General features: G+C 37.0%; 1 protein-coding gene across 2 annotated transcripts; it reads right to left on the reverse strand.

The window, feature by feature from the left end:
* Positions 1–1,633: 1,633 nt before the first annotated feature.
* LOC145731193 (fatty acid synthase-like) lies at positions 1,634–10,291 on the reverse strand. 2 transcript variants are annotated; one of them, XM_081982854.1, is made up of 29 exons: positions 10,247–10,291; positions 9,988–10,137; positions 9,784–9,933; positions 9,564–9,731; positions 9,315–9,515; positions 9,022–9,260; positions 8,719–8,966; positions 8,497–8,668; positions 8,311–8,439; positions 8,030–8,260; positions 7,501–7,690; positions 6,910–7,444; positions 6,600–6,858; positions 6,442–6,541; positions 6,051–6,385; positions 5,720–5,959; positions 5,512–5,664; positions 5,228–5,452; positions 4,702–5,173; positions 4,486–4,649; positions 4,252–4,431; positions 4,033–4,198; positions 3,769–3,979; positions 3,582–3,709; positions 2,972–3,517; positions 2,420–2,679; positions 2,131–2,364; positions 1,840–2,073; positions 1,634–1,781 (listed from the first exon to the last, which is right to left on the reverse strand). In XM_081982854.1, the coding sequence occupies exons 2-29, from the start codon at positions 10,130–10,132 to the stop codon at positions 1,674–1,676; spliced, it is 6,423 nt and encodes a 2,140-aa protein (XP_081838980.1). In that variant the 5' UTR covers positions 10,133–10,137; positions 10,247–10,291; the 3' UTR covers positions 1,634–1,673. The 2 variants fall into 2 exon arrangements, with proteins under 2 accessions (XP_081838980.1, XP_081838979.1); XM_081982853.1 differs by having other exon boundaries at positions 4,702–5,452.
* Between the last annotated feature and the right edge of the window lie 448 nt (positions 10,292–10,739).

Raw genomic sequence — 10,739 nt, forward strand, 5'->3', positions numbered from 1 at the left:
AAAGCGGGAAGGCCTATATCAAAGGGGCAGTGAAACGTATACCCTAAAAAAACTTCATTTTCCACTTGTATCAAACTTTTGACATTTTTAAAATACACAAACCAAAAGTCACGCAAATTTTGCTGAATTATACAAGAACCTTTATATTAATGATTCCTTTGTCTATAAATACGCATAATTTGCACTTATTGGCTTATTAATTGTACTGTTATTAATTTAGTCAATACACTCTACGTGACTTGGATCGATATAGACCAATCAATCATTACACAACAGGATTCACACCTAATTAAAACTGACGTACTGGCCTTCTCAACCTTTTCGAATGGACAACAATAAAAACTATACAAATTGTATCCATTTTTAATTTCAGTCGAGCTAATAGAAAAATCCATGATTTCGCAATAATCGAGTCTTGTGGTCAATATCTGTAGACGTTATTAAGGACCGTTTACAAAATGTATTGCCAAATTTTTAAAAAATGTAGTATTTAAATCTCTTGTTTTAAATTAAAACATTTTTTTAGACCCTTTCCGGAAAAAGTAAGGGATTAACAAGGTTACACGTACAACTACTTAAGTAAAAAACTTAAACTGCGTTAAACACGGCGATCCAAATTGAAAACAAAATCATATGTTTTATCATAAATCTTAGCATGTTCAGTAATTTTAATGGAAATTAATGATATTAAATAAAGACTATTTGTTTAATAATCCAATTCATATCTCTAGAGGTTTTCACCAGTTTGAGCATTAAAGAAAGGCCTTTTACAAAATGTATTAAAAATTTTTAAAATGTGCTTTGCAATTCTCTTGTAGTTCAAATTCAACAACTTCTTTATTTCTTTTCCGGAGGAAATACGGGATTAGAAAAAATCCACTTAAAACTACCAAATTTAAGTAAAAACCTAAACTGCCTTCATACAGGGTAAACCAAACAAAAATCATACGTTTTATCGTAAATCTTAGTGTTAGGTAATTTTAATAGAAAATAATGGGATCAGAGCATTAATTTCAAAATTTGAATGAGTTAGCAGAACTGTTATTGTGTTCGGATATGAACGCTGTAGATTTGTTTTTAAAGTGTCGATTAAATTTACCGAACAAAGATACATCGTTTATTTGTATTTTGTTTTAAATGTTTTTTTTTTTGGGTCACCCTGTTTAAGTTTTTTACTTAAATTGAGTAGTTTTACTTGTAACCTTGCTAATCCCGTACTTCTTCTATCTAAAGAAATTGTTGAATTCGAAACAGAAGAATAAAAATAAAAACACTATTTAAAAATTTTGCAATAAACCTGTCTCTTTTACTACACCTCAATCACACCCTGTATACTCGGATCTGTGGCAATTTTCAAAAAGATCATTTAGATCATCAGAAAGAGAAAGAAAATACCTTTTAATCCTCAAAAAATGATTAAAATCGAGTGAATCAATTTGAAGAAATAGCCGCTCAAAAAAGACCAAACATTTTGCTGTCCCATTCTTTTTGACGAGCAGTTTAGTTCAAATTAGGCACAATGCTGATCAAAATGATAAGGTAAGTCTCTATTATATTTTTGTTTAAATGAATTCAGTGTCACTTGATCTACTTCTAAATGTCCACTTGGGATAAAGCTTTAAACTTATTCAAGTGCTTTTTAAAACATATTTTTATTCATAACATCTGAATAATTAAGACAATTGGAACGTTTCATTAATATATTCGGCAGTGTCCTTGTTGGTTATTATGGTGATGTGATCGCCACTAACCAAATGCACTTGAGGTATTTGCTTCAAATACTGTAAAAAGTTCAATACATTTGACTTTACATTCTAAAATGTTTAGAGTAAAACTCACCAAAGTTAGTTCACAGTTGTCGTACTGACTGCAATCATTGGGCCTAATCAAATGATTCACACCGTTAATTAAATTGCCGTCAGGTTTATAGTTCAAAACGTCTTGTAACCGATTTCGAAGTATCAACAAACCATCTTCAAGAGCTTGTTTGTCTTCCTGGTCACCATCGAAAGTTTTAAGCAGATGAGCAACCCGTTGCTTCCAATTTGGTTCGCTTTGCAGTTTTTTCAGAACCTGGCAAATTTATTATATTAAGTTTTCATTATAAAAATTTGTAAATTCACTACAAACTTGTGAGTCATGGCTATTGAAAACTCTCGACAGTAGATTAACCTCAAAGTCATCCTCTTTACCCAACAATTGTATCGCAGACTGCAACGAAAGTGGGGCACCATCAATTAAATACAAGTACACCTTGGCATTGTACTCCTTATCCAGGATTTTCGCAATTTCAGTGGCCAAAATTCCACCCCAAGACACCCCGGCAATGTTGAAGGGTCCTTCTTGCCAAACTTCCCGAATTTTCTACACCGAAAAATCTTTTAATACCGGTTTGAGACTTGCAGAAATCCAAACTTACAGCAACAAACTTTTCAGCCAGTTCTCGTATTGTTAAAGGCTTATTTGGTAACACCGCACAGAAGGTGGGTAGTAACAGAGACCTGGCCAATTCCTGAATTTCGTTTTCGGTGTTCAAACCGGGAATTAAGAAAAGCGGAATCAATTCCCGGATTTCTTGCGGGCCCTCCGTGATCAACTGAATCAATTCCGGGTCGTCAGGTGCGTCTTTGATTTGTTCACTCAGTTGTTCCGGAGTAGGTGGCAACATTTGAGTTAACTCTACAAATGTTAGTTTCTTAGTCCGTAACATTATGTGCTAAGTGTATTTCCACTGACGTAGTGATTTTTCAAACCAGATAAAGCTGAATAAAAACAAAGTAACTTTTTCATCCCTTGCACGCTATTTTTTACCCTCTCCTAACTTGATTTGATCGTGGCAGGGGAACAAAAATATCGCTCCAATTAAAGCGACATAAAAAATTCAAACCCGACTACTAGAATGCAAATTTTTTACAATAAAAAACCAGGTCATATTTTGAATATTAATTCAATAGCAACGAAAATCACTTACTTTTAAACAGGGCCTGAGTGCTCTCCTGTTTGGAATCGCTAACTTTGTCGTTGTTAATGAAAACGTTGTTCACTTTAAGAGCCAAAATATTATCGAGACCGGATAGGGCTTCGGTAAAGTCCGAATCTTTGGGCCATTGCACGTTGTAAGTTGAATATCCAGAGTCGGCCCTTGCTTGACATATTCCGGCCGCTTCATTGACGAAACTCACAAACAAAGCCTTGGGTGCGGCGACCCTTAAGGCTGTATCGATGTATTGTAAGGTTTTCAGGTCGCTTGATTTCAAGGTTTTCGATTGTGGCAGAGCAAAAACTGAATGTAAAGGGCCTAAGATCTGGACATCGGCTAGTAGTTCGGCCGCCCCTTCTTTTGTATGGCTTTTAATGGGAGCGAAAATAATGTCACATTCATAGTAAGTTTGAAGAAGAGACAATCTTCTGTTAATGTGGTTTTGTATGGCTTTGTTGTCTGATGATACTACCACTTTTTTGGCACCCCTCAAAATCAACCATTCTGTTATGTCGGCCCAATAATCGGCACCTCCACCTGTCGACATTAAACAAAATCTAAATTCGAAATAACCCGTTTCTGCAATAATTTCAGAACTTGCCAAACACTAAATAGGAACTCTTCTGATCGCAAATGAACTGATTGGGCCTCTTCACATTCAACTTATTCAAGGGAACGTTTTCTATGTTAAGTAGAGCTTTACCAAGATTGGTTGCCTTCTTGATGTTGCTGTCAAACAATTATTAATTAAAAACCGAAAATTAAGGGATTACAAAGAAATAACTTACTTCAGAATTTCCCCTACTTTCTGGTGGTTATAGACTATCCTCCAGATTGGAGTGACCACGTGATTCTTCAGCCCTTCATCCACCAATTGCTTCACTTCTTCTTTTATGTCAATGGTTTCGTTCGCAAAGTCCAAATTGACAGCGAAAAATGACACGTTTCTTAGGAAACAGTACATGCCGATGGTGTTGTTTTCCTCCAGATCATACTTGCCTACGTATACCAAATTAGACTTAACATAAAATGAGAATTTAAGTCAATATCACCTATATGAAGGAAGCGTCCAAAATCAGCAATACAAGCCAAAGATGATTGCAGCAAAGAGCCAGACAGGGAGTTGAGAATGACGTCGGCCCCTTTACCTTCAGTGGCTACCAAAAGTGAGGGTTCAAAGCTGCAGTTGATTGAGCTCAAAATGTTTTCTTCTCTGATCTAATCAATTACCCAGGTTAATTTAGGTTGTCATATTTGTGCTAAATACGAACCTGACGGAATTTAGTCTTGATGTATTCCTTTTGCTTGTCATTGGCCACTGAAGTGTATACGGTGCACCCAAAAGATATAGCCACAGAAATTGCCGCCAATCCGATTGGAGAGCAACCAGAGTGGATTAAAACAGTCTCACCCCGTTTTAACTCTCCCTTATAGCATAGCGCGTAATAAGCCTGCAGTTTAAGTCACTAATAACTATTGCATCAATTTTGGAAACAAATACATACACTGGTGTAGGCGTAAGGAGCAGTTGCCGCATCTTCCAAACTCCAATTCTCCGGAATTGGCCAGTTTAAAACTGGATCCAGTTCCAGAGAGCAGGAATTCTTGTTCAGTGAAGCTAATCCCATGATTCTCTTACCATTTTGGGTGCCCGAATAGTCCAAATTACCTAAAATTTTTTGTAAATTTTCTTGTTTAATCATACTTTACATACAATTTACCTAGTTCCTGGACTTTTTCCGTAGCAGGATTAATCGTTTCATCTCTCAAGTTCAACCCGATATAATTTATACGTCTGTTCTTGTCTACCGAGTTGCTAAAATGACTGACTGAAATATCCCCCTTAAACTCGACGGGAATAGGTAGATAGGCGTTCAAAATACCACCCTTAATAACCGTCAGGACTAAGTCTTTTTGGTATAGTTGCTTCAGGTCAAAGTTGGTCTGTTTGTCAAGATTAATCAAGACGCGGACGTTATCCATTTGAGGATGGGATTTGAGTTCGCTAATAAAATTAGCAAATCCTTCCAGTGGAATTAGCGATGAAGTCAGGTAGACTCTCTGATTTGTGGACGAAGCGATTTCCAGCGCGTTAGACAGTTCGGACACCCATGAAACTGAGGAACGTTTCAAATCTTTCAAAGTGAGCACATCGCCTTTGACTTGGACTGCTATGACGTCATTTTGATTTACCTTCAGATGATTTGGCTGTAAGGTTTTATATGGTGTTGAATATATTCCACTTACCCTACGTAGGATTGAGTATTTTTGAGTGTTGTAGGTAAAACTGGCCACTTCAATAATACCCGGATAACTGAGAACGTTCTTGTCACTTTGAACAATGGCAAAAGCGTGACTGGATGAAAGAACTTTAGCTAAATCTTCTTTGATTGGGGCATTGTTGATGATTAGAAGCGGATAGGCGTTTTGAACTAAAACTTGTTTGGCATCCTTTGCCGTAACGACATTCGGCTGCAAAATCCAACAAAACATTAACATGTCATGTTCAGGTATTGAAATTTGGCACGCACATGAAGTCTAGTGTATTGGGTCAAAGCCGAATTTACATATTCCATTAACGGCTTGTCGCTGGCTATTTCCGTTATCATAACGTTGGTAATATATTGGTCCACGAAATTGTCCAGCATTAGTTGTAAGGCCACACAAATTCCACTTTCCATATTCTGCAATCCTAATTAGTTTACCAACAAAGTGTCACACTAATGCACCGAAACTTACAGAAATTTCGGTATTAGTCAACGGAATATATTCGAAAGAATTGGTATAAATTTTTTTGGGCGGTCGTTCCAAAGGCTCAGCCCTCATGCCAATCAGTTGTAATCCGTCTGTCGAAAGTATTTTGGTGGAGTAGTCGTAATCAACCTTAAGGTCAGTTTTTTCTTTTGGTAGCAGTTTTAAATCAATGCAAATTTTCTGGATGGTTTTTGGAACATAGATGTCTTGGTCTACTTCACCAGACTAAAATTATACACACAAATAAAATTGTTGATCTACTAATACTACTCTCGTTAGAATTTATGTCAAACCTCTACATTCTATAAAAACTTACCTGCAAAAGTTGTTGCTGAATCATAGCTTCTAGGAACATGGTCCATCGATCATTCCATTGTATAACGCCTTGAGACCCTTCTTCAGTTAAAATGATGTTCTTGATAGTTTTAAATAGTCCGGTGTATTTATGTCCCCGATGCTGGAACTCGCTGTATATGTCGCTGTTGCTAAGTTGTACGTTGTTATTGTTGACTTCTATGTTGCTGGATGTCAGCATAAACTGATCGGTGGGTTGGGGGAAAGTCATTTTTCCGGTCACTATGATGTCTTTGTTCGAAGTGATTTCGAATTCCCCCGAACCTTTTTGTACCATACCGTGAAGGGGTACCGAACCTATGTTGGATTGCTCTATAAGTACTTGATGATTTGGGATTTAAGAGAGATCTTACCAATTTTGGGAATTGTTAACATCTTGCGGAAATGCAAGTTTTCAAACACGATTTCCTTTCGTTCAGTAGTGATATTAGCTATTAATTGATAGGCTATACCCTAGACAAACCATTTTATGATCACTAACTGGCAAGGTTGTTGTAAGTAAACGACTTACTAAATAGAAACTGACAGGTAGAATAATGTTGTCATCCAGTTGATGACCCACGCATTCCCTAAACTCTTCACTATTTAAAGTGACTTGAATATCAGCTATACTGAACAAGGAGTGAAGTTTGTCTTCTAAACCAGTCCTCCAGACTTCACTGTGATTCCAATGAGCTAAAGGAGCCAAAGATCGTGTGCCTCTGCCTACTGGATATTCCAATCTTGGATACAAATTTCCTATAGACAAATCCATACCGGCCAAGTACATTCTAAAAATATTGAATTAGTTTTAGTTTTACAGGAAATTTCTTGAAGCTTACTTTCCGAAAGCTGTTAGCAAAAACTCGGTGCCACTCTTACAACCTCTTTGAGTCAGAGGTATGCTAATACACCCTGACTTCAATGAACGCTTCAATATGGCTTGCAACAAACCGTGAGGGGCAATTTCAATCAATATGGAGTCTTTAGGGATATATTTCAACCCTTCTTCAAATAAGACAGAGCTCAGCAAATTATTGGTATGGTATTCAGCTGAAGAGTACTGAGCCAACTCGGTGTTCCACTTGTCTTCCGGATTTGAGGTGGATATCCACTTGGACGACCTTTTTACAGGATTGGGAAGAACAGCTTTCAAGTATTCGAACAATAAAGGAGCTGCAGGTTTGATGTATTGACTGTGGTAGGCAATATTGCCTACGTTCACTAGTCTGGCAAAAACTCCTTGAGCTTGTAACTCAGCAACGAATTTTTGCATATCTTCACGAGGACCAGACAGAGTGCAACTGTCCGGACCGTTATGACAGGCAACCTCAATAGTTGGAGGCAGTTTGGACTTCATAGCGTTGTAACCCAATCCTGTATGGATTTTTGCGGTAGAGTTTTAAAATAAAATTGTAGTCTGGTGAACTCACCTACAGCTGCCATCATTCCTGTTATTAACTTCGCTTCTAATGAGGCTCTACCTCGTGAGTAGGCACACATAATCATTTGCTCGTGAGAAAGACATCCGTCCGCGTATGCACATCCCAATTCACCAACAGAGTGACCGATAATTCCATCTGGTACGATTCCAAGTGATGTAAGGACGTCAGTAAGAGCAATCTAAGATTATTGAAAGTTGTAAATTTGACCTTTAACTAGACATGGTTTCCTGTTAGATCAGAAGAATATATGGTTTTGAATTACATAATTACTAATTTATCGATTTGCAAGCTGAAACTATATAACGTCCAAATCAGAAAAGTTGATAAAAATTAAAATATTGAAATCACTTGAGGTCAACTTGTGTCACTAATATTCCGTTTTTTGGTTTAATTATCATAAATTGATTCCAAAAAGGAAATGTACCTAATTTACTATTTAACGGTTTTCAGGATCAAACGTTTTGTGTTGTTCACTTTCTGATTAGCAATTAAAATTCACACCTTATTTTGTATTTACCTGCATAGCGGCAATACCGATAAAACAATTAAAGATGTTTTCAAAAATGCCCTTGTCCTGAGAAGAAATGATTTGTTTCAAATCCGACCCTTTGGCCAGCAACATATTGTGCGATTTTTCTATTGAAGCCGCAAAAACTGGAATTTTCATCAAGTCCCCCAGCATTCCGTTCCACTGGGAACCCATTCCGGAGTAAACGAACCAAATGGGACGTTTGGTACCTTGATGGTACTGCAATAAGTTTGATTAGGTTTAGTTAAAAAAAAATTGATGGTTGGAACCTCGGTTTCTTGTTTAGGCTCGTCAACCCCTAATAAAGTGTACCCACGATAAAGATGTCCCAGAATTGGTTTGGCAAACAGATCCCTGGACATTTGGGCGTACTCCAAGTCATCACTTTTGGTTTTGTACTGCAAAATTTCAACCCTTAACTTTGTGGATGAAAAAAGGATTTTAAGTGATCTTACCTGCTCTAGTATATCATTGATGCCATCTTCAGTCCTCGTTGAGGCCACCAACAATCTAGGAATGTCGATAGACGGCTGAGGCTTGATTTTCGGATTAGCTTTCAGTAGTAAATGTCCATAGTAGGTGTCTATCCCTAGACCGTTGATAGCGGCATACGTTGGGTTCCAAGGCCTATAATGACCTCATTCAGCTTCTTATAATCTTACTTACCAGTCACTTACTTATTTTTGGTAAGAACTTGCAAACGCCCTTCAACCAAGCCTTTAATTTTTGGATTAGGGGTGTCATACTGGATTGTGGCTGGGATAACACCCTGCTCCATGGCAATCAGAACCTTGGCCACTGAAAACATGGCAGCCGAGGCTTCACTGTGACCTGTATTGGTTTTCACTGATCCTATCAAAAGTGGATTTTTACGATTCTTGCAGTAGACTTCATCGATGGCTGCTAGTTCTTTTTCATCAAATGGCTGAAACAATTCAATATTATTTGGTTGTTGGTGTATAATGTAAATTTGAGCGGACTTTATGGCCACAGCCGTAAGTTTCTACAAACTCAATGTCTTCAGGACGAACTGGCAAGTCTTGGTAGAATTTCTTCATAAAGTCCACCATATTGGGTACTGACAGGTTCTGGATGTTTCCTTCGTGGTTTCCATCAAACATGGTGGCTACATTGACAATGCTGGCGTATGACCTTTTAGCTTCAGACGCTTTCTGGATGTAGAGCACCACAATTCCATCAGATCTAGTGTAGCCGTTAGCTACCAGAAATCGATATTTGGATTCAAATAACTTTAGAATTTAAACAAACTAACCATTTACGTCAAAAGCCCTGGTACTACCATCAGGTGACAGTACTCCCATATCATTATACAACCATTGAAATTCCGCGTTCAGGGCCAAATTTGCGGTACCAACAATAACGGACTCGCACTGTCCTGTTTTGATCGCTTCATACGCAAGTCGTATTACTTCAAGTCCGCTAACCCAGTTTGAGTCATAGGCGACGCTAGGGCCTAAAAATATCTCATCAAAATTTAATTTACTATTTTTAAAGGAGTTACCATTTAAGTTAAGCCAATATGAAACCCTGTTGGGCATCATAGCCCTAGAATGACCAGTAACACCAAAACCTGACACAATAGATTCCAAAAACAAATTGTCGTTTTCACCAATGGATGATCCCATGAACACTCCGATTCTTTTTCCTTTAACTTCAGTTGGATTCACCCCTAAAATATATCAAAATTGCAAAGAGGGCTTAAGAGTTGCAGCAGTAAGTACCTGCGTCAATTAAAGCCTCAAAAGTTCTTTCCAGAATCAAACGCTGCATTGGGTCCATAAAAGTACATTGTTGCCGATGAATACCAAAATAGGAGTTGTCGAAATATTCGGTCGGAACCGTGCCCACTTTATTGCTCACCCCTCTTTCACCTAAAAGGTATTATTTAAAAAGTCTCAACTTTTCTGTGTTGTCCACAAAACAACCTTGTCTCCAACGAGTGCTGACCAAATTCTTATTCTCCAGAAGATTTTTCTGGAATTGTTCAATGTTGAGAGATTCCGGAAAATATCCACCGATACCCGAAATAACCACATCGTCTTTAATCAGCTCCATTTCTTTGGGAATCATCTTGACTGTAAATTTTGAAGGTGGTTATTATAGCAACAAAACTGACTGATTTAGATGTTGCTTGTTTTAAATCAGGCCAGAATTTTTTTCTATTCAATTTCATACAAAACTTACCTGTTGGTAATAAAGCAAAGTGGTACAGCGGTAAATTTTCACAAACTGTAAATGAAAAAAAAAACATACATTAAGCACTTTATATACCAAAACGCTAATCATATGAAATTAAATTCACTTTCTTGTCTTGTTTTGAGAAGCAAACATTAGAATACAATACAAAATTTTATTTAAAACAGTTCATGAACTCTATAGCCATATACAATAGCGTTTAACAAGTTTCATTTCCTTATTTTCGTCTGTAATTCGATTTTACGAATTGTAATTTGTTTTTTTAATAGACAAAGTTTATAAGTTTCTGTTTTAAAAGACATAATTTTAAGTTTTGCTATAGATTTTTTTCTTCTTTCTTTCTATTCCTAAAAGAATTATTTTAAGAAATTTCTGGAAACATTTTTTTTTTTCAGGCTTAACTTTCATACGGAACGCACTCCAAAATTGCATGTGATCAAAGGATCTAGTTCTGTCTCTTTCTTTTTTTCACTGATAGTAC

Source organism: Ips typographus, linkage group LG6 (assembly GCF_016097725.1).
Source record: "Ips typographus isolate SLU linkage group LG6, UJ_Ityp_2.0, whole genome shotgun sequence".
Taxonomy (NCBI): Eukaryota; Metazoa; Arthropoda; class Insecta; order Coleoptera; family Curculionidae; genus Ips; species Ips typographus.

Excerpts from the sequence above, each read along its gene's own strand:
- LOC145731193 (XM_081982853.1), bottom strand. The coding sequence starts at position 10,132 with ATGATTCCCAAAGAAATGGAGCTGATTAAAGACGATGTGGTTATTTCG. Across the intron at positions 6,859-6,909 it reads TTGCTAACAGCTTTCGGAAA|AATGTACTTGGCCGGTATGG; the intron begins GTAAGCTTCAAG and ends CAATATTTTTAG. Across the intron at positions 2,680-2,971 it reads CACTCAGGCCCTGTTTAAAA|AGTTAACTCAAATGTTGCCA; the intron begins GTAAGTGATTTT and ends TAACATTTGTAG.